At 23.5% G+C, this 26,756-nt stretch overlaps 1 protein-coding gene across 1 annotated transcript in view; it reads left to right on the top strand.

Annotated features, from left to right (window-relative positions):
- Nucleotides 1-26,756, top strand: part of LOC112597416 (eye-specific diacylglycerol kinase-like) — a 222,069-nt gene that overhangs the window by 106,267 nt on the left and 89,046 nt on the right. Inside the window, 1 exon segment of the mRNA XM_025343462.1 lies at nt 9,865-10,003. Coding sequence (XP_025199247.1) covers nt 9,865-10,003 — 139 coding nt within the window.

Raw genomic sequence — 26,756 nt, 5'->3', positions numbered from 1 at the left:
AAGAAAGAAGATAATTTTTATTAAATTTGACAAGAATCAATATTTAAAGATAGACTCAGTTAGTATTTTATTTTAAATTTCTTAGATTATATGAATCTATTTGATCTTTGCCGATTAAATTGATTGGACATACATATAGCTTTAATTTATAATGTAATTCGATGTGTTTACTGATAATTAATCCTTGTGGCCATAATTTGACTAGATTAGTGATGTATGTAATTTATTCCACAACGGAACCAACAATGGGGTATTGAAAGACCAATATACGTTTATATATACATATCATACATACATATAATACCCAGAATTCTTAAGTGCGCATAATGAAAACCGCATTTGAAATTGTCAACGAGACATTTCGGAATGTGAAATATGAATGATTCTCAGTAATCATGTGGAGTTGACTGTGACCAAGTGACATAGCGAGTCATGATATTCTATCACTATAAATATATACAATCTATGACGCAAATTAATTTACAGCTATATGACAGGCGTAATGCAATTTATTTATATCGTAAGGTACTATATCTATAAAGTGCGTATTATATTGAAGCTGATAAGAAGATCAATAATATAAACTAGAGAAACCTTGTACGAGAACCTTAGAGACCTGTGAAACGTTTAGCTTTTATGAGAATTGCCAACAATAAATAAAATTAAATATTTTAATTAAAGTTTAATTGATTTATAAACAAACTTATAATAATACATAAGAGTTGTATTGCTAAAATATAAAGGACAGTTAATATCGTTAACTGAAGATAACTGTTATAAGTTCATACCACGTGGTTTGATTAAATACATTGTATTAAAACTTAAGTATAGATACCAATTTGACATTGCCAGTTGATATTATAAATGTATATTCATGAGAATTTTGTTTAGGTCAAAATACTTGTTGAAATCGGTGGGTATCCGTTAAGAATATGATACACATTTGGCTCAACACATAATTTTGTGATAAACATTTTTCGTAAGCTATCGTGATACTTGGATGAATTATTTTATGAAGTATTCATGTTTTTAATCGAGTCTTCTGTACAATGCTGGGTGATAATTAATTAAAACTCCAGTTCATGTACAATTATGTTGACATCGTTTAACTTTAATGGTATAACACGAAACGTATACGGATTATAGTGATAATTTATTGCGCACGGCTTATCCGCTTGATGGTAAACATGAATAATATTTTGGTAAATATCGGTCGTAATAGGCATTGAAACAATATGACCAAATTAACGATACAAAGTTACATATCATTGTATAATTTAATGAAATTTGGGTTACGATCCCGATGGTACCTATTCGATTATTTCAAGGAGTGACAATAGTCTCAAATATAAGTTGCATTAAAATTACAACGAACTTGAGTTGCACGCAACACATATATTATTAAATTCATTTCAAACTGTACGAACCTAACGTTTTATTGACGATGTATTTAAGGTGCTTACGCAAATGAATAAATTATTATACTCTATTATTTCCAATAATCAACTGTTTTTGTATGGTCAAATTCTGTTTTCTAATACATAAATTATAAACAAAAAATATATTTTTCAACTTAGAAATAAATATTTTTTATTATTTATTTTACCTTATGTATAAAATGTAGTCAACAAAAATAATAATAATTGTAACATTATATGCGTTCAAACTGAAATTGCGTTGGAGTTTAAAAAAAAATGAACCATTAAGAAATGCAAAGAACGAGAAAATGAAAGAAGCTAATGACGTTAAAACATGACAACAAGAAAAAGCAGATGGCGAAACGATCAATCATCCTTAGTATAAGATAATAATAAAAATAACCTGAAAATAAAAATTGTTACAACAAAATAAAAACCATAGTCTGGCTGGCGCAGGTCTTATATACAGTTTTGATTTTGTGTTTTCAAAATACACCAAGTGCTTTTTGTGCCCCAGTAATTAAACAAGTACCTTTATACACTTTTGTTTGTTCGTCTATATCAATTAAAACGTGGAAAACGCCAATAATAAAATATATAATTATATTTGTCATCAAAAAATCTCGTTCCTATTTAATTTTAAAGGAATGATGACGAGGTGAAATGCTTGTGTGGTAGAGAAAATACGGTTGAACAAGCTAGGTAAAACGCCAAAGTAAACTTAGTACTTGAGGTGACGAGAAGTTCAATTTTTAACTACTTGGTTTTACGTATGTTTGTGTTTTGTAAAAAAAAGCAACATAATGTAGAACAGTTCAAGTGTAAGTAAAATATTAATTAATAGTGACAATGTGAAAAATAAATACATTTGTAAGTGATATTTTTATTTATGTAATAATTCCCGCCCAAAAACCATTTCGAATTATACGTTATTTGGGAACACAGTGACCGTAATAATTTAATGTGTAAGAATATAGAAAAATAAATTACATGGGATCGTAACTAAAAATCAAATATGGAAAAACGATTTACTAAAATGTTATTAACAAATCACTAAATCATGTTTGAAGGAACGACCACTATTCCACTATTGATTAATTGAATTATTAAAGTGATTTTTTAAGGCAATAGAAATTAAAAAAAAAAACATGGGTCAAATATAAACTTTAACTTTTTTATAGAAGCAATAAAATCTCGAAAGGAAACATTTTTGGTAAATTATTTAAATATTTTTATAACTTGTATTAAAAGTATTTTATTTGCTTTATTCATCGAATTAAAAATTAGATATTTAATTTTCCACTGACATAAACAAAATAGAAGTTATTTTTAAAAACGACATCTTGACGTTATTAAAATTAAAATTAAAAAAACACTCTTTTGCTCTGTATGAAAAATTAAATTAATTTTATCAATTCAATACTGAAACCGAAAATTCAAAGTTCTACATGTAGGTACTGAGGATACACTGATCATATTACATATGAATAATTTTTGAAATTAATTATGTTTATATTTTAGGCTAATACATGCATAATTTTATTATGTTAATAATAGGTAAATAATAAATTTACCACGATTGCACTTTGTTAATTCTATATAAAAAACGAAAATGCGTTTGAATAATGCATCTGAACAAAGGATAGAAAAACACTTAAATCCACGACTTATCGAACACTATTATTATAGTGATATTTTTGTATAATACATACAATTATACTGTATTATAATATTATTATATTAACGTTGATAAGTTTTAAATACATAAATATCAAAAAATGTATAATTTAGAAAAATTCCTTAGTTTAATTTATAATATATACTCACCATTATGCATCGACACTGATCGAATTACATATTATAATTATTCAGAGTTTGATAGTTTACGTTAATTTGTCGTTTATAGTTAATTTCTTTATCATTATGAAATTGGTCACATAGTGAATTCAAACGTCAATTAATAATTTAAATAATTTATAGAACAAATAGTTTTTCACTACAAATAATTAATATATTATTTTTTTTTCAATAAAAAAATAAGCATCATTTAATCGTACTATTAGAAAACTATAGTTTGGTATAAATGTTATTCATAAATCACGTTCAGTATGATACGGAAATTCATCGTACACCATCATAATGATAATGACCTAACCGTCATTTTATATGAATAACATAATATTGTAGTTCAGATACTATAATATATCATATTGTTGTTAAATCTTCTAATATTTATATCATGTATAAAAATTATAAATAATAGATGTAGTAAATGTATATTATATATATATATATATATATATATATTTATATATAATTGTGATGAATCATAATATATTATGTATTATTCGCAGAGGTATGTATTGAATGAAACTAATGGAGATATAAGAACCATGAGATTATTATAAAAGGACAGTATTAAATTATTTTCTTCCATCCTCTAGCGCATAATACTGTTGCTTGTTTTTCGACCTACGATGAAGATGCAAACGGTTGGGTTTTTCAAATTCTAGACGTACAATCCCGGGGTTTTATACCAACAACCGTACAGAGTTTATTGATATAGTATTTCAATTGTTTCCAAAAATATTACTTAAACAGTTTCAGTGCGGTAGATGAAAAACATCTAATCTAGTAGATTTATAATAACATCACATAATATAATGATTTTCCATTTTACTTTAGGCGATTACCTCTTATTTTGCATTTGCTTCTATTTACGTTATTTGTATGTAATCTTACCTAATCCATCGAAACGGTACATCGTACATACATTTATTTAATTTTCAAAGTACTTTAGAGAACTTTCTAGAATATTATTTCGTTTGTAAACAAAAAGTACATGAAAAACTGTTAATAATTATCGCTATAAAAATAGGTATGATATCATTTTCAATTAGATCGAATTAAAAATTCGACTTTAATTCAATATTGAGTACAGTAATTAATGAATTTATTTATGTTTATAATTAAATCGAAATTAATGAATGTCTATTATATATTATATAAAACAGGGCGATATTCTTAAAATGTATACGCTGACTGTTGATATATACAAGGGGTTCTTGGTATAATTATTACGATCAGCTATACTAAGTTCTATAGTAGAGTGAAAAAAAAATATTTTTTTGTTTGTTCGGAATTAATGATATGTTTTGCGTATTATGTACTCGTACTTACATATTTAATATTAAGTTAAGCGTTACTCTATGTCATACAAAATGTATAGCTCTGTTATATTCCACTAACAATTATTATATTATTATTGCTATTATTATAAGTAATACTAGTAGTAGTAATAGTGGTAGTAGTAGTATTTAATATGTACATTGTACATTATTAATTTTTTTTTTTTAAATTAATCATTTTTTTAGAAATATCTATTACAAATTATAATATTGATGAAATATTTTATTTCTTTTTAACCACCTTCCTATTAATTATGTAAAAAGTATACTACTAAAATATATAGTATGTTTAATGTATAATTTTAAGCTGAAAATCTATAAGGTCGGTTTAAGTGTTTATATTTTATACCACCTAGCTAAACTTATTTTGTTGTACTTCATAATTTTATAAATATAATATTTTCTTTTTGAGTTTTTAAATATTTTTATGGACATAAACAAAATTGAATCAAACGAAATTTAATTTTCAGTATACATTACATGTATTTATGTTTATTAAATATTTTAAAGTTGATTAGATTTACACATAGATAGGTATAAAATACAATATCAGTTTTTGAATTATTTGTTTAATATGTTCTTCACTATATAAACTATAATATGTTTACATATAACATTAATAAGCATATGCCATAATAAATGATGAAATACTAGTTCACAGTAGAGCCAACTAAATATAAGTTTTTGTGAATTATTATATATATTATGTATAGATTGGAATAGATTGTTAGTTGCTAAGTAGTATGTGTAGATCTTAGGTTCTAAGTTGAATTGCTCTAAATAGTTTTAGTAAAAGGTTTGAGTACGAGAATGTGTATTTTTAGTGTTGTATTTTAGAATGTAGTCTATAGTAAAAAAAAAGTGGTATTATTTATGGTTTTAACTTTGAATTATATGTCCAATAAATTGTTAGTAGTCAATAAGATTGATTTGGAAATTAGAAGTATTATTATATGGATCGGAATGATTGGATGATCCTGATGTTTGAGAACTTAGTGGAGCTTCAAATTGAAATTCTATAAAAGTCCATTTTTTTTTTTAAGAAGCTTCTTATGTAGGAAAATATATTTTTTAGTCAAAATTGAAATTAAAATTAATTTTAATAAGTTTATAATAAAAACTAATAAGTTTTAAGATTAATTTTAAAAACTGACTTTTCAATTTTTCATGTTTTTTTTTTTTTTTTTTTTTTTTTGATTCAAAACTAGATATAATTTAATTCAAATTCGAAAGAAAAAACTATTCTTTATCAAATAAAATCATTGAACAACCTCGCTAAAACTTGTGTGTCCATTATTGAACTTATCTCTGATATACCTAGGTATTAACCATTGTACATGTAACCTACGTTCTACATGCATAATTTATTTATTTTACATGGTGTTAAAGTCAAGTGCAATAATTGAAAATGGGAATAATTGTAATAATCATTATGGACATCCATGGAACTCGTTTTTACATTAAGAGCATATAAATGTACACCTAAAACTTAATACGTTTTAACTGAAAGTGAAATATGTTTATTGCTCCCATAAGTATGATAACATTTTACGATTTAAATTTTCACCATAAATACATAATTATTATAAAATAGTATACTCTGTTAGTTTAAATAAGTATAATATATTTAAAACTAGAATAATTTCACTACATTAAGTATAACTAAATTCGGAGGCATATTAAACCATTAAGTTTTGCGTGTCTCATATATTTTTTTCAGTTCACACTAGTTTCAATATACCACGAAAACAGAGGTAATAATTTTCATTTAAAATTACTCAGGTGAATATATTTTTTTTGCTAACGGATTATGTTTAAACAATATATAAATATTATAACACAAAATATAAAATTTTTTTATTATTTTGACACAATAAGCTATTTTAAATTATTTGTTCATAATATTATATACCAGTTAAATAACAAAAATATTACACTCAGGATACTATGCAATATATCATTTAAGTGAACGTCTTTCAGTTTTTCATTTAGGTTATAGTAGTTAGCATATTTGAAACGTTATTATTATTTTAGTATAATAGTGTATGTAAATATTATAAATAGTATTTGTTTCAGGCCCTAATATTTGTAAAATTTTGAACTGCAAACTTAATTTTACTGCTTTAAACGGAAATTTTATTCTCGCTACTGTCTTCGAAAAAAAAATGTATTACTTATATATATATATATATGTATATAATGATTTAATACAACAATAAAATACTTTTGACTGAAAACAATGTTTGAAAACTAATAAAAAGAAATTATAATTTAGTATAATTTAAATTTTAAAAATGCAGGAAATACTTATATTTTATAGTAGCTGGCATATTATTCAATTTTAGTTTTATAGACCGCAGTGCATACACGTTCAAATCATAGTTCACACTTGTACATTCGTGGTGCACTTTGTGTGTCGTATTGCACATAAAAATAGGGCCTGCTTTGTTCATGATATAATCATGATCGAAACGTGAATCTAACCAGGTGGTAAAATCTAACCTAACCACGGTAAGTGGTAGTTTAAACTAGTAAACAAATAATTTCTCATTAACTGCGATGACATAACTATCTAGATTACGTAAATTACGTAGTGTATATCATCATGATTGTAGACTGTTTATTTGGTAATATTACATAACGAACAACTTTTAACAATATCAAATATGCTTCCAATTTCAATTTATTTTTTTTAATCCCTAAAAACTATAGACTATAATTTTTCGAAGTCTTCTCAAACACGTTCGATATGTTGTTTCTCATAGGTGTAACCTCTGATAATATCTATACCTAAAATAAGAATATTCCAAAATGTTAATATTGCGTAAATTTAACTAATTAAAACTCTTATAACTCGTATGCCGTCATATAATAACTTCAGAATTTCTGATAAATGTAGCCTTTAGTGTCCTTAGTAACCGTATGCATTTTTTGTTTTCCTAAAATTGTAATCATCCAAACAATTTAATGAACCATCTAAGAATTTTATTCGAAATCGCATTTAAGTTCATTGTTTTATTCTCTGTTGATTCTTTTTTTCAATCAAAAATTATTCAACCAACTTGACTCTTTGAAAATCAGAAACTATTTTTTTTTAATGAAGATTTCCGTTTCAATAATTCTAAATATTGTATTATAAATTTAAAATGTGTTTATAGAACAATATTTGTCGATTTAAATTCAAAGTATGAAAACTTTATAAAATTTGGCATTGTAGGTTTGTAAATACAAAAACTCCTTATTTTGTTCTGAGAGCCAATTTAAGTTCTATGACGTCATTCAATTTCGAGTTCAAAATAACTTTCTCGTTAAGAATAATTACAACATTTTACATCCATGAAATGAACTTCCGATGTTTTAAAAATTAATAACTGTATATTGCAATAATTATCACGATTGTAAATGTATTATCTCGTACACACATAGGACCTAAAAAGTGTTGTTTATTAAAATAAATGTTTTCGATTTCATTTTTTAATTTAATTGCCACGAGACATCATGACCATAATAATATTGATTGAACAATAAACGGCCAATTTATTTAATACTAAAAATACTATACATAATATTTTATTTTAATATTTTTGTATAACATTACGATAAAAAGTCTCACTGATATTGCTTTATCATATAAACAAATTACATTTATCTTTTGCAACAAAAGAAAGCTTATTCTATGAACAAAATGTAAATAATAAGTTAAACTTACGTAGCTAATTCACCTACAATGCTGTGTCTACATAATACTATCAACGAGCGGCTGTTATATATTGCATTGTATTGTATTATAAAGTAGGTACGTTTTAATGAAAAATGTGGTGGACGACAACGAATTTCTCCATGCTTAATACGTGTCTAATTAATCTCGTGGACACCATGTGTACCTAAATATTTAAGTACAATACCACAAAACACCAGTAGTATTGGTGATGTAGTTATAATACATTATTTTACCTCCGAAGTTATACAATTGTTTAGAGAAACGACCAAGCTTTAACAAATTATTCACACATTAAAATATCACCGTTTTATCAGAGATAGAATCGGTTAGCAATGTTAAAATACAATTTGACATTGTATGACCTAATAAAACCGTAAATTATTTATCGATGCCTTAACATGCAATCTAAAAATCGATATACATTTTACAATTTGCTACATAATAACAGTAAACATTTTGAAAGATATACTTTTTTGTGGAGTATTCGAGTTATAGTCTTAATAATTTGTTAAATATTATATAGATTAAAAAAACCAATAGGTATGAGTAAATATTATTAGTATAATACCAATTAATTAAATTAATGGAAGTATAATTCAAATTTACATTTAAAAGCAAATAGTCTAAGAACTAAATATTAATTTTAATTAAATATCATTTATTTTAATGTCGCCAATATTGATTCTCCTTTGAAATGTAGTGGTTAATCCATCCAGTCAGTTTTAAATTTTAAATTTAGGTATATTAATATTAAATAAATTTTTATTATTTCAAAATAATTCCAACCCAATAGCCTAGGAATTAAATGTATAAGTTTTTAAACAAAAATTATAAATGTTATCAATAGTTTTTAAATTCATATAGACGCTATAGATAATATTGTATACAAAATGTTATACTTATTCATAGATGAAGCTAACATATTGTCATCAACTCAAACAGCTTGATTTAATAGAAAATCTTTCAATTATAAATCTTAAATTATTTGCATTATAAAATATAATATTATTTGTATGTTTTTAAAAAATAAAATTTTGAATTAATTGTGTAATATTGTATTTTTGTGCACAAGATTAGCTATAATGTATTATGTACATAATATCTAAGCCATATCAAGGGATATTTAACATTATATAAATAGGTCAAATATAAACGTATTTAAATTTAATTAATTAATTTAATAAGTAACCGCGATGACCGCGGATAAACATTGGTAGCTGGCAGAATCAATAGGTTGCTTTAAAACTACTTGTACCTACTGATTCTCCGTACCCATTAAACTCATCAAAATCTCGCGTAGGTGCCCAGGTAAACATGCAGCTGTTATTACGTGAAATTTACATCACATAAATATGTAGAAAAATAAAAATAAAAAATTCTCAGTTACCCACTCTGTGATTTAATTATTGTTTGGTATTTATTATTTTGTGTAAAAAATAAAAATGGGTTACATAATAAACGTCCTCATTTAATCGTTTTCGTATAATAGTATGGTCTATGCCACCGATTTTAATCGTATTATTTTGCAATGTTACAGAGCCACTGGAACCGATGGCAATGATAAACTCTTAAAGATTGTACCCGATTGGACAGAAGAAGCGGCTAACGATGATCACCTGTGGTCCGTAACGTCCCACAACGTTGACTTCTGCTACATCGGTGAATCCGAATGCTCGGTGAGTAATGATGTTGAAATATTTTTAAACACAGTTAATGTTTTGCGTTTACAAATTATTTCTTAAACCATTGTGAATATTGTAAATGTTTATACTCCCAAATGTTTAACATAATTATATATATATATCGTAAATGCGTTTGTTATTTCTATCAGACCTGTTTTAAAACCATTTTTATGTTTATTATATTATGATATATCTTATAAATTTGATCATAACACGTCACACATGGCTGCCTTTGTTTTATGATTTTATGTGTTATTAAAACGCATGATATGAGTAACCAAAACTCGTAAATAAAAATTATTATTTCTGGTCAACCGAATATAAAAAATAAATACTTACTTATAATATAATATTGTATTGATATAATAAATGATTAGATAAAATAAATTTATTTTTATCATTATTGATAATATTATTGTACACATTAATATTACCTACCTACACTATTTTTACTAGTAAATCTATATCCTTGAATAAATTATAAGGTTAATTATTAGATCTAAACTAATGTTTTATTATTAATACATGTATTTTAATGCAAAAATGTGTATAAATATGCACATATTTGAGCACAGAAAATGATTAAAATATGCGCAACCATAAATTATTATTAAGTATACTAATGAATATGCCAACTATAATTTAATTTCTTTATCAATACGACTTGTTATGAATGTCATATACATTTAATACAATCTCAAATTCGTAGATCAAGTATTGAAAAAGGTATTTATAAATATTCTGAATAACAATTTTGAAATCTGATTGATTTTGTAATGTATTATTTAAAACATTTTTAAATTGGCATACCGATTTGAGTAAGAAAAATAATAATGAAATAAAATATTTATCATTGATAAATAAAACTTTTTTAATGTATTAGTTATCAGATGGAATATCTAGAAACAAAAATAAAAAAAAACTCTACATTTTAAACAATCAACAAATTTAATAAATAATTATTATATGCAAAGTTATAAATATTTACAAAATTAATATAATTTTTGTTATTACTTTAAATGGCTAAACAATGAGTTGAGAAACTTTAAAACGAATTATCCATAAGATAATTAGTAATAAATATGTATAAAATAATAAGCCATCAGGAACAGAAAACAATGTAGTTGCATTTGAATACTTGACATAATAAAGTTTAATCTAATTTTTGTATATGTATGAGTAAACACTAAATAGTAGGTACTTAACAGTAGTTTGAGTTAAAATTTATTATGTAGGTAACAATATCAACAGTATCATATATTTTACTATTATCGTATATAAAGTTTATAATACCAATGAATAAATTTAATAACGTAATTTAATGGTATATAAAAACAATAACTTTTAACTATATTAATGTTTATTCGATTTTATGTAAAATAATTATGAAAAATGTTCGTTCAATAAAAGGATAAGTTAAAATATAAATATTTATATGTTTATATATATATATATATATATATTATATATTATATACTTATTACACATTAAATAACTTAATTAATATTGCTTAATTTATTGTTGGAAAGTGTACAGTCAAACTTTATTTATGAATTTATTGTGAAAATACAAAAAATTCTCACGTATATTTGTACATTGTTTTTGTCAATAAATATTATATAGATTTGTAATATTTTGTGACCACAAATTTAATCACGAACCATTTATTTAACAAAACATCACACACGCAACCTTATTTTACTCCATTATGCTTTTGTGGTAAACGTTTTTAGTCAATAACGCTCGTGAAGTACAAAAAATGTTTTTGTATTTATTTATTTAAAGGTATATACAAACTTTTTCCTAAGAAATAATAAAAATATGTGATAAAAGAATTTATTTTTTACATGAGTAGTTGATGATAGAAAAAGTAACCCAGTGGTAAAACTATCTTCACTTTGTACTCTTTTTCTTTTTTACATATTTTTGTGTTTTAATTTTAAAGCTTATTTCTAAAAATATTACCTCATAAGAAAATTTACTCAGCTATTTAAAACAAGAAAATTAATACCAAGAATCAATTTATGTTCCGCTTAAATTGTTTGTCAGTTCACCAAATATAAATATAGAATATTTAACCAAACAGAGTCATAAGCAAGCAAAACTATTATGGTGCAAGAGAGAAAATTTCTGCTATCACTATTCACTATATACGAGTTATGGATCAGTATCTAAACAGCTTATTTTGACCAATTTTGACACGATGGACGTATGATTTCGTTTATATATATATATACGTATATATTATTTTAAGTATTTCCTTAAAGATCGATTTTTTACAATCAGAAATTTTCATTTCAATAAAGGCATAAACTCAAAGTGAAAATTCATCGAGGGACCTTTATAATATTTTAACCACTGATTTCTCAGAAATAATCTCACAACATGATCAACTTACACTAAAAATTCCTCTAAATAATAATTCAATACCAAAATTTATGCATCATTATATGATACCACGTAAAATAAAAATCTAGTTAACCTAATAAACGAAGATCACGGTAACTTAATGTATTTTAGTTGAAAAAATTCGATGACTATTGCTTAACAATGTACTCAGCTAAAATATGTATTCCTAGTACATATGAATTTATATCATATAAAATAAAAACTTATTGGAATCCAATGCTTGTTTCTCATACGTTTAAAGAAACTATATTAATACAATTTTATTGTAAAACAAATTCAGCTTCATTAAAAATATATAAATATAAATGTTTGGTTCATTATGTTTATTTTATAATTGCTGTAAAACATTTTAGATCAAATACTCACGCTGCAATACGTGGTTTTATAGACAAGTGTTTTAATTTCTTTACTCTTTGATAAGTTTATTTACTTTATTTCCCAGTGAAAATCTACATGATGTTTTGTGATTATTAATGCTACGGAGAAATAATTTAAAACCGGAATAAGATAAATATGTCAAACAAATTTTATCAAAATCAATATTAATTTTTTTCATATCAACTAAAATCTATAAATAGAAGCTTTTTTAGTTTAACTGAAGTAGTGTACATTATTGTACTTCTATATTATTCTACGAATATAACACTTGATGCTATTAAATACTTTATAGTATAAAGTTTTAAAACTAACTCTACAGTGATGATTTTACTTTCAGAAAAACATGTTTACGTATAATATATAGACGTGTACACCAAAGAAGTATTTCAAATAAAATAAATATTTTTGGTAGATGAAATTCTATAAATTACTCTTTTCTTCTATTCGAAGTTCTAAATAATTAGCGTATTCCATTATACTCACAAAATTCAATATGATTTATCTTTAGTTGTCTAATATATTTATAGAAATAAGTCACAAAATAACGTATAAAAAATAATAATTTTCTATCTGTGTTGGAATTAACTTAAGAAAAATTGAGTGAAAATGATTCTTTTTTTATTTATACATATATTGTAGATTATTATGCCTATAATATTATTAGTATTTTACTGCTATGCTAATCTTATTAATAAAATCTTATTTTGAATTATAACTGCAGTTAGTTAGTTTTTTTTTCTGGGATTTTACTGTTAATTTAACACCGTACATTAATATAATATTAAATGTAGGAACTGCGTGACGCACGTAATTATGAATCGTTAACTTGAGACGCAATTTAATTAATTTTTTATGAAATTTTCCAATGAAATTAAATCTACAGTCTAAAAAAAAACTATTTTTGCGTTCTTCAATTACGGTTTTACACGTATTTAAAATATATATTTCCGGTGCCCGCCTATCCCATTATGATATGCATTTGTTATAATTGCGTGTCGGTGGGTTGTTATCGGAGCAGCTATAATTCTCGGAATATTTTTTGATTGATTTATGTTACAATCAATACAATATTAAAATAGGTACCATTTACAATACTATAAGTTTTTTCAATGACATAGTTAAATAACTAATTCAATTAGTTATGACTTTATTTGTTCCCATCATTGTCGTTAAATTTTTAAACTGTACTAAATGTCGGCAATTTATACGTTACTGTTATCTTTGGTTGATGAGTATGTATTTGATCAACAGTAGTTGTATACACCTATAGTCTAAAGAAATGACTTGTGTCATAAATGTATCAGTCATTGATTATCTTTGAAACGTCGAGAAAAACATGAAAATTATAATAGGTTATACAACCTGTCTTGTACATTTTATCATAACAAACTTTCGAAATTAACATTTAACGTCGATTCTTACTTCCTTGCATGCTTTTTTGTTTCATACACACACACACTACTTTATAAGTGTGTAGACGTGGCTTGTAGCTCACTATCAAAGTTTATACGACCTGCGGGTGAATACTAACATAATATTATCATGATATTTAAGTTTTATCATCAAAGGTTTATAATGTTCGAGTATTAAGATTATCTACGCCAACAGTTATCTAAAGCACGTATCATATAACAACATGAGTATTATCATTGAGTATATATAGTACTCAATGGTGTTATTAATTTAACATATACGGTGTTCGAAATACAGTTAAAATGGTGATAATCGTTATTAAAATATAAATTAATATAATAATATAATATTATTAGATCCGCATAGAGTAGTTTTCATTTTCCGTTTAATTTTCAATTAGATTATAAAAAAAAAAAAAAAAAAAAAAAAAAAAAAAAATAGCTGATAATATAATATAGCGATGTCATGTAAACTAATTATATAATATTACACATTTCAATTAATTTACGGTGTAACATTAAAAAAATTCTGAACTATGTTAAGTTAATTTTCATCATCCGATATTTTGTCATGTTATTATAAAATATTTATTTTATACTATGTTTCAATGGTGAAAATATCCCTCTCAAATAACCGTTAAATATTAGAATAGTAACTGCGTATACATCCCTTTTGACGTATCTATTAACATTAATATATTATAATGATGAGTGGTTATTATTGTTACTACTGTAAATAATTTTCAACATCGCAACTCCATTATGAATGTTCAACATAATATTATTATTATTATCATTATTATCAACCTTCCCAAAGTATAAAATAACACTAAGTTATTCATACTAAATCGACTATATTATATCGTAACTAAAAATACAACTGTTAAATTATATTTACATTATTTATGTACCCTAAAAATTTTAAATTAATTGTCGATTTATCACATTTATGAGGGAATGAATACAAATTTAATTATTATTACTCACAATTATGCAATTACCATGGCTAAAAAGTTAGAATCCATATTAAATATTTTAAAACTGCTAAAATTTACATTAAATTAATGTTATTATTATTATTATGTGTATATATTGTGTCAAATTATCACCTATCGAACTAATAAATATGTGAGAAATAAAAATGTATTTCTATACCAAAATACATAAATTATAATATCAAGCTTATTTTCTATTATTCATAGAAATTCAATATAAGTCCAGTCATTAAATTTCGTACAAAAAAAAATGCAAAAACTAATAACATTGATTTTAATTTAATTTATAAGGTACGCTATTTGTAGTTGTGTATACACATATTGACAAAGATGTTCATTTAAAACTAAGTTTCGTTAGTTTTATAAATTATTGCATTTTAACTTATGAAAGATAATAAAATAATAATTGAATAATAATATACTGATATATTTAGTCATAACCTATTTACATTAAAAATATTTTTAATATTACTTACTAGCAATACATTTTTTATTAAATTCCATTAAAACAAATAACAAACGTAAATAAAAACTTTTTCTGACAAAGTAAAATAAGCTTTTACGAAATCAAATGAAATACTACACGTGACTTCGAGTGGTTCATTAATAATATAAAATTGTATTAGTTTTATTTTGTTAAGAAAAAATAGGTTTTTTTTAGTTTGATCTAAAACAGAAAGAGGATTTTGTTGTTATCAGTTACAATCTATAATTTTTCATTTATATTTAGTACGTTATTTTATAACAAGATAATTAAAAATCATTATTTATAGATTCAAAATTGCAGCAGAAGTATTTGGCGTGATTTAAACCCTATTTAATTTATTAATATAAATATTGTAATATAAATCTCATACTGTAAATAGTAAATACAATTATTTTTAAAAATTTTAACTGTCAACATTTGTTTAATATTATTGTGATATTTTTTAACATATAGTGTTTTTTATAAAGTTATTAAATATAGTAAGTTTATACGACTTACAACAAAGTTTTGTGCTGATTAAAAATAATTCAGCTTTATATTACATTTATTGGTCAAAAAATCTTATTTAACATTGTGTTCATAGGTATACACATTTATGTTTAATTTTTTTCTATTCCGGGTATCGGTTTCCTTACTAAATAACAAATACATTTTACTGAACTGCTGTAAAAGACTTCTATTGATAGTCTCAGTCTTATTTCGTCAAGACGATCTTTTACAAACAATCCATAAGTACTTACGCAATATTTATGTTTATATAAATGAAATCACCAATTGAAAATTCAAAAATATAAATATAATAAAAATTGAATTGCTTATTATACAATATTGCACCGTAATTATATTTAGTATAGTTATATCAATCAGTCATAATAATAAAAAAAAAAAAATGATAAAATTAAGTATAAATTTTCATTTTTAAAATTATAACTCATTAATACATTATTAATCAACAATTTGTAAAAGTTTTTCCACGCTTAAAATAAATATTAAATATTATTTAATTTTTTTTTTATGTATCTCATGGTTTACTATTTTATTTTTAGAGAAAACCTATGCATTTTAAATTATATCTTATAACTGTCATTATCATTTTCTTTTATAACATTTTTTTATTTTTATAAAGAAACACCAGTTACAATATTTTTAACGTCTATGAATATATATGTGTAAAATATATAATTGTAAACCAATTTCAGAATATTGAAAAGAATCGTATTTAAAATTATAAATATAGTTATTGCAATACAAAGATAGAACGGTAGGTAATAAATCGAAAAAAAAATATATTGTTAAGTATTCTTTAATAGATAGAATCATATCTCCACCATAAACAGTGTAATTCATTTTTCTGTTTGTTGTGTTTCAGGCAATTTAAATATTGTTTATTCAAATTACAACAATTTAATATTTAATAGTATCTGATTGAATATTTTGTTGATCATAATATATATATATATATTCGTTTCTTTTTTTAACATTTTTGATATTATGATAATATGATGTTGTAGGAAATAATTTATTAAGAGCGTTATCTAAAATATAACATATTATATCTGAATGGTTTGAAATTTAATTATTCTAAAATTTATTTACTCAATACGTTATTTAATGGAAAAATAAGATATAATAGATTTCCATTTTAAATGTATGCGTAAAAAGTAAGCAATTTATTATGATAATATATACTTTATAGTTAATTCATTTGTAATAGCTATATAGAACATTTATTAATCAATACAATTTCAATGAATTTACGTATTAAATAAAAAATCTGAGTTTTGTTGTAGACGGTAAAATGTTATAGTTAAGTGGTTATATGTTCACCAATATTACTAAAAAAAAAATTGAAATTACATATAAAGTAAATACGCGTATTTCAAATATTGAACTATACATGATATTATTTCAGATAATATACCATAAAAACCTTTTTGCAATATGTTTTAAAAATATTTGTATAAACGTACGCCTGAGTTCTATGTATATAAAACTGTAATACATGAAATATTAAAATATTTATAACGTAACTTTGTAAAACACAACACTCCGTCGAATGATTGGTCTGAAAACGTGTAGCATTATTATTATTTAATTTTTTATTAAAATACGTACAAGTTGGAAATTAAAAAAAAAAAAACATTTAACGAGTTTTAAAATAGTTTATATAATTGTATATTACAAGTACGAATATACATTTTCATAATAAAAAATATTAATTAATTTGCAAATTTTTGACAACCTAATTTTTTTTTTTTACCATTAACTAATTCTCAGTTAAGTAAAATGTCATCTATTTAAAAAAAATAATAATAATAATAATAATAAGTGATTCTTAATGCGTGTTGTAAATAAATATTTTTTTTAGACGTCTTGTACTGTTCATTTTCTGGAAAATTTAAATGAATTATTCATGTGTAAATTATTGTGATTTAGTGGTAGTGAGACTATAGTATACTATATTATTTAGTTGGTGTCTGTCCATCAAATCCAAGCCACACTATCTCTATATAATCAAAAGTTATTTACTGTTTAGATTTAAAAATTATTTGATTTTGGAAAAAGTAAATGTATAAATATACAATATGTGTTCAAAAACCAATTTTTATTGAGCCTATAGAAAATAGTTTTTTTGTAGGTTTATATTTAAATTTGTCTATACATTTAGATACTTGTCAGTTTTTTATTTTTGTTTTAATTTAACGGATATAATAATAATATTTTAAGTTATAAAGTATGCATATTGCATATTTTATCATATATTTTGTACGAGTAAATAGTAATTTAGATTCGCTTTAATACAACATTCAATATGTAAGTAAAATTATCCAGATATTTAAGCTATTCATTTTTTATTTTGAAAAATTGATTGGGGTTGTTTAGTTTTTGATGATTTAATTTTAAAATACTAATTATGAAGTTATTTTTTATTATAAATTTTCATAACTTTCGTGATAGAATTGAGATTAATTAGATATGATGATTGTATTGTGTACCTACATGGCTTATCGTTTTGATTTATTGTACACAAATAAACATAAGTATTAAAATTTTTAAATTCTCAACAAAAATATATTTGTTTCAATATTGAGATCTCTATTTACTATAACTGTTTGATGTAATTTATTTTTCGTTACGATTGCCTAATAATAGTATTAATTTTATTTATTTTACTTATGTCAATTGCATTGACTACAAACACAATACAAGTATAACGGCATAATAAAACATAAAACTCTATTGTCTCCTAAATATATTAAACTGATATTGGACCATAAATAATCTTAGTAATTCTGAATATTAAAATGGTTTTTATTGCCCATACGACGAAACTTATATTTTATCAACACAACGCCAGACGCTTCCAACTGTCGCTCTAAAATCCAAGGTCATCACTCTTTCTTTGTGATGTAAATTTTTATTCATCTTAAAAATTGCAATTTCACACACGTCTATGTTTACATACTTTTAATGTATACTGCACTGGCAGTTTAATTTTGTTTGATAAAAAAAAACATATCATATTAGATTGGTCAAATCATTCCATGAAATCATTTTTCAGGATTCTATTCTCTGTATTTTTTTACCATTTTATTTTACAACTTTTAAAACATTTTCGAAGACTTTGTCTTCATTTTGTTTATTTTTAGTTTTGTTGCGCCTATCAACATGTTGACACCGCACGTGTCATAATTTAAATTATTACTTTGTTGTCAATACAAAATGATTAACTAAATTATGCGTTGTAATTTATAAAGTTTGAGTGATTTAGAAATCTATATAGGTACTATAAACAGTTGTAATAATAATTCATGGCACACACACATTTTTTCAAAGGAAATAATATTATAAATTTATTTATATTTTTCAAATTAACATCGAAATCGATTAAAAATTAAAATATTCTACTTTTGGAATTTGGATGTTTTGTATACATATTATATCGTGGCATTATCACGTGATAATTTCATTTTTTTTGCTTTGTTTCAATAATATATACATATCATGTATAAATTAAATTATACATTTATAAATCTTAATATTTCATTAAGTTATTGAAATTAATATTTTCAGTATTTTATAAAAAATTGTACCTAAACCTTGATCTTAAAAAAATTGAAAATATTTATTTTTACAATTTTTATTATTTAAATATTTTAAATGTTGTACCTGAAATTTTAACTTTTATATCTATCGTATATCGTATACAAATCATAATATATATACATATATTAATTTTTTAGCGAATTTTAATTTTAATATATTTGACAAGATAAATTAATTTAATATCAAACGAATATAAAATAATTAACTGAAAATTGTTTTTTATTCAAGCAATTTTCACAATTTTTAGTTTAATGAATGTATTCTAGTCCTTTAACCTACAACGTGCCATTTATTATTATAATATAATTAGTCTATCGAAAATTACTTCTATACGTAAATGTATATACTCGTGGGAAAAAGACAAGACCAAAGAGATAGATGTTCGCAAACTCAACTCCAAAATATCTTTCTTAAATATAAAATGAGTACGATATTGGATAAGACCGAACGATATTTACAGCTGTATAGGCCGTTTTTTTCTATCTACTTACTAACTTTTACGCTAATAATAAAATCCATTCAATTTTATCCTACTGATGAATATTTGATCGAAAAAATGTTCCGGTGATTATTTTCAATGCAAGAAGACGATCACTTTAGTAATTTCAGGTGATTTAGGTTGTTTTTGAATGCTGTTTTGGTTCATATGCATATCTACATAACTCAATGTAGGCACCCTCGTAAAATCATATATTTTTGCAAGAAAAAAAATCAATATTTTTAATATATGTTTTATCTTGGTGTTTTTTTATTTCTTTAATACACTATCCTTACTATGGCAATAACCTTGTTATACCAAACTTTGTAACAGTATACTAGAGTAAAATAATTTAAGTATCATAGAACAAAATATCGATAATTGGAACAATAATAATTGACTATTATTTTTTAATTCAAACAAACAGATGATGATTTTTATCATTGAACATTTTCTTTTTTCATTCTATTACTTTTAAGGGGTACACATAATTTAATATTACTTAAATTATGAATATTACATTTTTAAACCATTATTCTAGATATAAAATATTACGTTTTTATTTTTGTTTCGATTTTCTGATCTCGTACTTGACAATCTATCATAATTTATTCAAAATAATACAAGATTGGTATATTTTTCTATAATTTAATCTAACTTATAAATTTGTTTGCTAGTACAACTTAAATAAATTGCTCAATTTATCCGTCAGTCAGAGTTTGTAAAAAAAAAATTATCTTTTTCATGCAAAAAAATAATGTTAACAACTATATAATAATGGATTCTTTTTGAAAATAACTTTTCAAATCAATCTAACTTTTTAAAAATTTCAAAGATAGTTTTAAAATACCATCAGTTATAAATACGTATTTATATTTATTTTATACAAACCAATTTGACTTCATTATTGTTTTATTTTTATACAATAATAATATAAGCATGGAAATTATATAGTTGATATTAGTTTACAAATTATAATTATTAACCTACGTACTTCCATGTTTTGATATAAAATGATAGTATGTCAACATCATTAATTAATTCTAATAAATATTTTATGTTTTTCTTTTTTTTTTTTATCAATAGTCTTACTATTTTTTTGACAATAATATTATTTGAATAGAGTAAAAATAGTAAAACATAGGTACTACAAAATAATTAACTGCTAACTAAATTAAATAAAGTGATTTTAAAATTAATTTTTACATTTCAACTAATAATATATTAGATTTAATATGGGTCATTTAAAAATATTATCATAAAATAACAATAATTATACTTAGTTCTGATTCAGATCACTTTATTGTGTAGTTAAATTACCACTAAAAACAATATAATAGTGACCACGACTAAGTCCACTGTTTTCGAATCGGCAATCATACACAATAGTATAAATGTACTTAATATTAAACACAATATTATACTATTGCCCTTTACCACAATACATCGATTATAATTGTCCATTTCAAAATACGTGCGTCGTCCCAGCTGTTGAGCTTATTTAAAAAAACTGTTTACAAAGTAAATCAATAACATTAAACCTAGAATGGATATATACACAGAGTGTCGTAACGGATACTTTAGCACTGTGCCTCCATTGTTTTAAACGAATTGTAGATTGTTGTAATAATATGTATTGATTATTACAAAATAAAATAAAAAATAATAAAAAATAAACATAAAAAAAACAATAAGGGTTCTGATGCAGCTTTAATTTGATGTAAATAATTTATTACGATTATTTTGTGTTTGATATAGAACCGCGAATATGCAATTATGTTTTACAAATTGAATTGTTATGTTCGTTCCTATTCGAGTCACAACAAAAATAAAAATGTTATCACGTTGTGGAATTCTCAATTTTACATCACGTGTTCATTTCAGAAATATATTAGGTTGTTACATTCGTAAAAACTACGTGAGTGTTTTATATTGATGTTTTTTTTTACCCCGTATTGTTTATGTACATATTATAGAATATCTGTTATTATTATTTACCCTTTTTTTTTCTGATAGTAACAATGGTTCAAAAAAAATCTTGCTAAAAAGGGTTTGAACGGGAGAATTTTATTTAAACGAGTTTTAATCGAATTTATAATACTGACTGTCCTAAAAACCAATTGGTTATTCATACCCTTTTCAAACATGGCCTTTATTTTATCATAATATTTATTATCATACTTACTGAACAAGTCTACATATAGAGATTGATGACTTAAAACAAAACAACAAATAAAAACAGTAACAATTTTTACCTTTCTCGCCAATATTCCCAGAAAATAAAATTTAATGTTACCTTCCATTTTGTTAGTAGACACATTTAATATTAGTTGTATTCATTATTTTTAATAAATTCGATGATATATTGGATAAGTTCACCTAGAAAATAAAGTTAAGCTTTTAGATAAATTATAAAAACGGTAATAATAAAAACTGTAGGTAATCAATCATAAATTAATTTCAAGTTCATAAGTTAACAAATATTGCAAAGATAAATAATGTTTTATACATATTTTTTAATTAAAAAATGTCAAATAACTACAAAAAATGTATATAAAAAATATTATTCAATATAATTTTGTACAATTAAACAGTCTTGTAAGATATTCAAGTAAATTTATTTGAATAAAAGTGTACAAATACTTTTTGAGTTCCTACTAAATACGTATAAGTGTATGTGTATGAATCTTTTTTAATAAATTACAATATGAAAAAAACAACTTATATCACATTAAATAAAAAAAAGAAAATACACATAAGTCGTCTCTATTTATCTATCTAAAATAATATTTTGCATATTAACAAACTATGTTAGAAAATTAAACCATACAAATTTGTGTAAATACTTTTTAATCAAAACAGATTCAAACCAATATCTCTGTGTATAAGATTTTATTCATATTTTAATAGTTATACACTTTTCAAGGTCTGAAAACTATAATATATTTATTCCATATACCTTCACAGAGATCTAATTATTTTATCTTACCAATAAGTAGCATGTTTTATATTAATATTTAATGTATTTTATCATTTAAAATTACTTACAAAATTATGATTGAAAATTATGCACTTTTAACTTTAATTTTAATATAAAAACTCAATTCTTACAAATGTTTATAATTATTTAAAATAATATACGTCTGTTTAATATTTATTATTGTTTTATGTATAAAAGTAATTCAAATGTTATTTTATCTTAAAACTCCTTGTATTTTTTCGATTAATCAATATTAAATTGATTTCATAAATTCTTGCAAACAAAAATTTTATATATTATGTGTCTTACAAGATTTTCCAAATCATAAAAACATACAATGCATTAAAATTGCTTCGATTAAAAAAAAAAAATCAAAAAATCAAAACAAGAACAATATAAATTGTACGGGCATTTTTTTTTCAAACTTCCAATAATTGTTATCATAATCATTGTATTTCTTTTCCATTTTGTTCATTGACTGTTTACACTTTCATCTCAAGCTCATCTTCATTAAAACTATTTCAAAGAGTGAAAAACTGTGATTTTTAACAATAGGTTTTATCGGGAAACTTTTACTAATTGTTGTCAATATTTTATGTATTTGTTATTTTTATAACATACATAATATAAATTATGGTTTTTAATATCAGAATATTGTTCATTATTTATTTATTAACTATTATCTTTATCATTCACAGATAACTCAGTTTGTATATAGTGATTTACTCAATCGAACCATAAGCAGCTGTATTGCCTTTATTATTATACTATAAACGATTATATTATGTTACATCATTACATTTTACGATCATTTTATTTTATTTTTCATAATTTAATTTGTAAACATCTGCAATGTCCGTTCGGCATTTCGAATGTTATATTATGTATTCAGCAAAAACTAAGACTATTAAACGTTACGAACTAGCCTTTCAGCCGAACGTATAAATTATTATATTATTCCGTTTACTACGAAACCGAACGGCGTACAAAAAAAAAAAGGAGCAATATTATTTACGATACACAAAACTCGAATAAATTAAACCTCGATTGTTTTAGGTTTGAATTTCTTATGACTATTTTACCGTGGATTCCATTATTATAGTGTGTCGCAAATGTTGTAAATTACAAAAATTTGTGTGACAAATGTCGATCGACATCGATTACAAAGAGCATCGTTCATAAATAATAATAAAATAATAAGATTTGTTCAATGTTTTTCGTGGGCCAAAACAAAAAAATAATTTACGGTGTGGCCTAGAGCTAAGCATAACGACTATTTAATACTGCATATTACACGTGTTAAGTATGTACACACATATTTGATCATATTATCCATACCTATCAACAGCTACTTACTTACCATTCCAGTATTTATAGTATTATAATAAACCGTCGTATTGTAAATCCCTGTCAAATCGAATAAACGTTACGAAAAACCGACAACGTCGAATAGCCACAAATTTCGTCGCATAATTATTGCCGTGAAAATGTGAGACTTGACGTGGACGTTATATCACACCGTTTTTCGGAGAAACGTCATATTGAAAATTACGATATCAAAACTGGGTTTTAATATATTCGGTCCGACGTATAAAAATATCCGAATTTGGTTAAGTCTTTAGATTTTGTCAATGTTTGTTAGCTCTGGTTTATTCACATTAATTATTCAACATCTTCAAATGCATTATTTTTAAATATCCTAATGAAAATACAAGCTTTAACAAAACTTATTTATTCTGAAATTATATTGGTATTGAGCTGAATTTTGGACTTTTATTTTCAATTCATACCGTTATCATTGTCCAATGGGCATTTTGCAGACACTACAATACACCACTCAGCGTACGGCCTTGATTCGAGTACGTTTGAATTTGTTCTAAAAATAAATTCATTCCAACGTATTTCTCTTATTTTTCCTAACAGTATTCTGATGGTAACAAATGTATTACAGAATACAACCCCGTTTATAATATAGTTGCACGTCATATTATATTGTACATGTTTCTATTTTAAGTAAAATTCAATGTATCCTTTTATATACGCATATATTATTATAAATTTTAATATTAAAGTATAATAGTGATTTATTTTTTCTGGTTATGTGAGCGGTTATTACTTATTAATCTGTTATTATTATGCTACAGTAGCCGTGTATGAACACTAATATAATATATAATAATTCATTTATGAATGCATTTCATGTAATTTTATATTTTACTACACTATTGCATTTTATATTGCATAAAATAGAAACGTCATTTAGCTTTTGAAGATAATCGAAGTTTATATTTTTTCTTATTCATATAAATTTTTATTAATATATTATGTATTTAATTAAAATTTCATTATACGCTGTATAAGGGTATGAAAGCTATATCAAATTAAATATTTTTTACCTCTGATGGGTTATACAAGATTATAAGATACATGATATAAGCGCTCAGATTTTTTTCCAAGTTTAAAAATTTAAATTATCAGAGTAATTATGATATAATTATATTGAAACTATACACAAAGTACATTGATTTTTACTCGTAAGATATGTTTAAGTGAATGTATAGTTTAGAATAAACTTATTTTAAAATTTCAAGAAAAAAAATATACCTATGTGTTTGTATTCATAATAATATAATAACCACATTATTTTATAATTTATGAATTAAATATCTTAGAAACTATATGTTTTTTAATCAATTTTTAATTACTTAACTTGTTTTATAATATTCAAATAAATCTACTATTTTAAAGATTCCTTTTTTTTTTAAAGATATTAATTCCGCTTTTTCTTTCTGTGTTAAAGATTGTGTAACTTTGTATTACGATTCTATAAATATTTTATGTTTATTTATGTATTGTTTTTTTTTTTTTTTTTTAAGTAGTTGAAAATCTCATTCTTTAAAGTTGATATCGTACTATATTCGTATTATAAAAGAAAAATCAAACAATCGTTTTTCACACAATTTGTTATCAATGTACTTAAATTTGAGTTATGGCATTAACTGCGTACTGATGTTAAACTGCAGGAAATTGCTTTCTGATTACAGTGGTCATAATTTATACTTATTTTCAAGTGTATAATAATACAATACAACACTGTCTTATGCACCGGAGTTACATATGACTATATTTTAAGTAGTTGTTTTTGGTTTTGGTTTTTGTTACTGGTGTTGATGTTACTTTAACATCTATGTGTGTTTTCTTATGGCTATTATAATATTATGCTGGATGGGCCACCGTGATTGATATAAAATATTGTGTACAGAAATTTGAATGTAAAAAATAAACTGTACAAAAAAATGATATACTGCATTAGTTATTTTTAGTATAAATCGTATAATATACTGTAGGTGATTAAATTATTATCTGCACGTGATGTATAAATATATATATATATATAGTTAGTCACTACGAAATTAATAAGAGATTTATATACACATCGTTTTTTTATTTTAATTATATTTAATTGATTGAATTGGCTGTTAGTATATGAAGGTGGTAAAA

Source organism: Melanaphis sacchari, unplaced genomic scaffold (genome assembly GCF_002803265.2).
Source record: "Melanaphis sacchari strain LSU unplaced genomic scaffold, SCAv2.0 Contig40_pilon_pilon, whole genome shotgun sequence".
In the NCBI taxonomy this organism is placed as follows: domain Eukaryota; kingdom Metazoa; phylum Arthropoda; class Insecta; order Hemiptera; family Aphididae; genus Melanaphis; species Melanaphis sacchari.
This window is presented reverse-complemented; position numbering and strand designations above follow the sequence as displayed.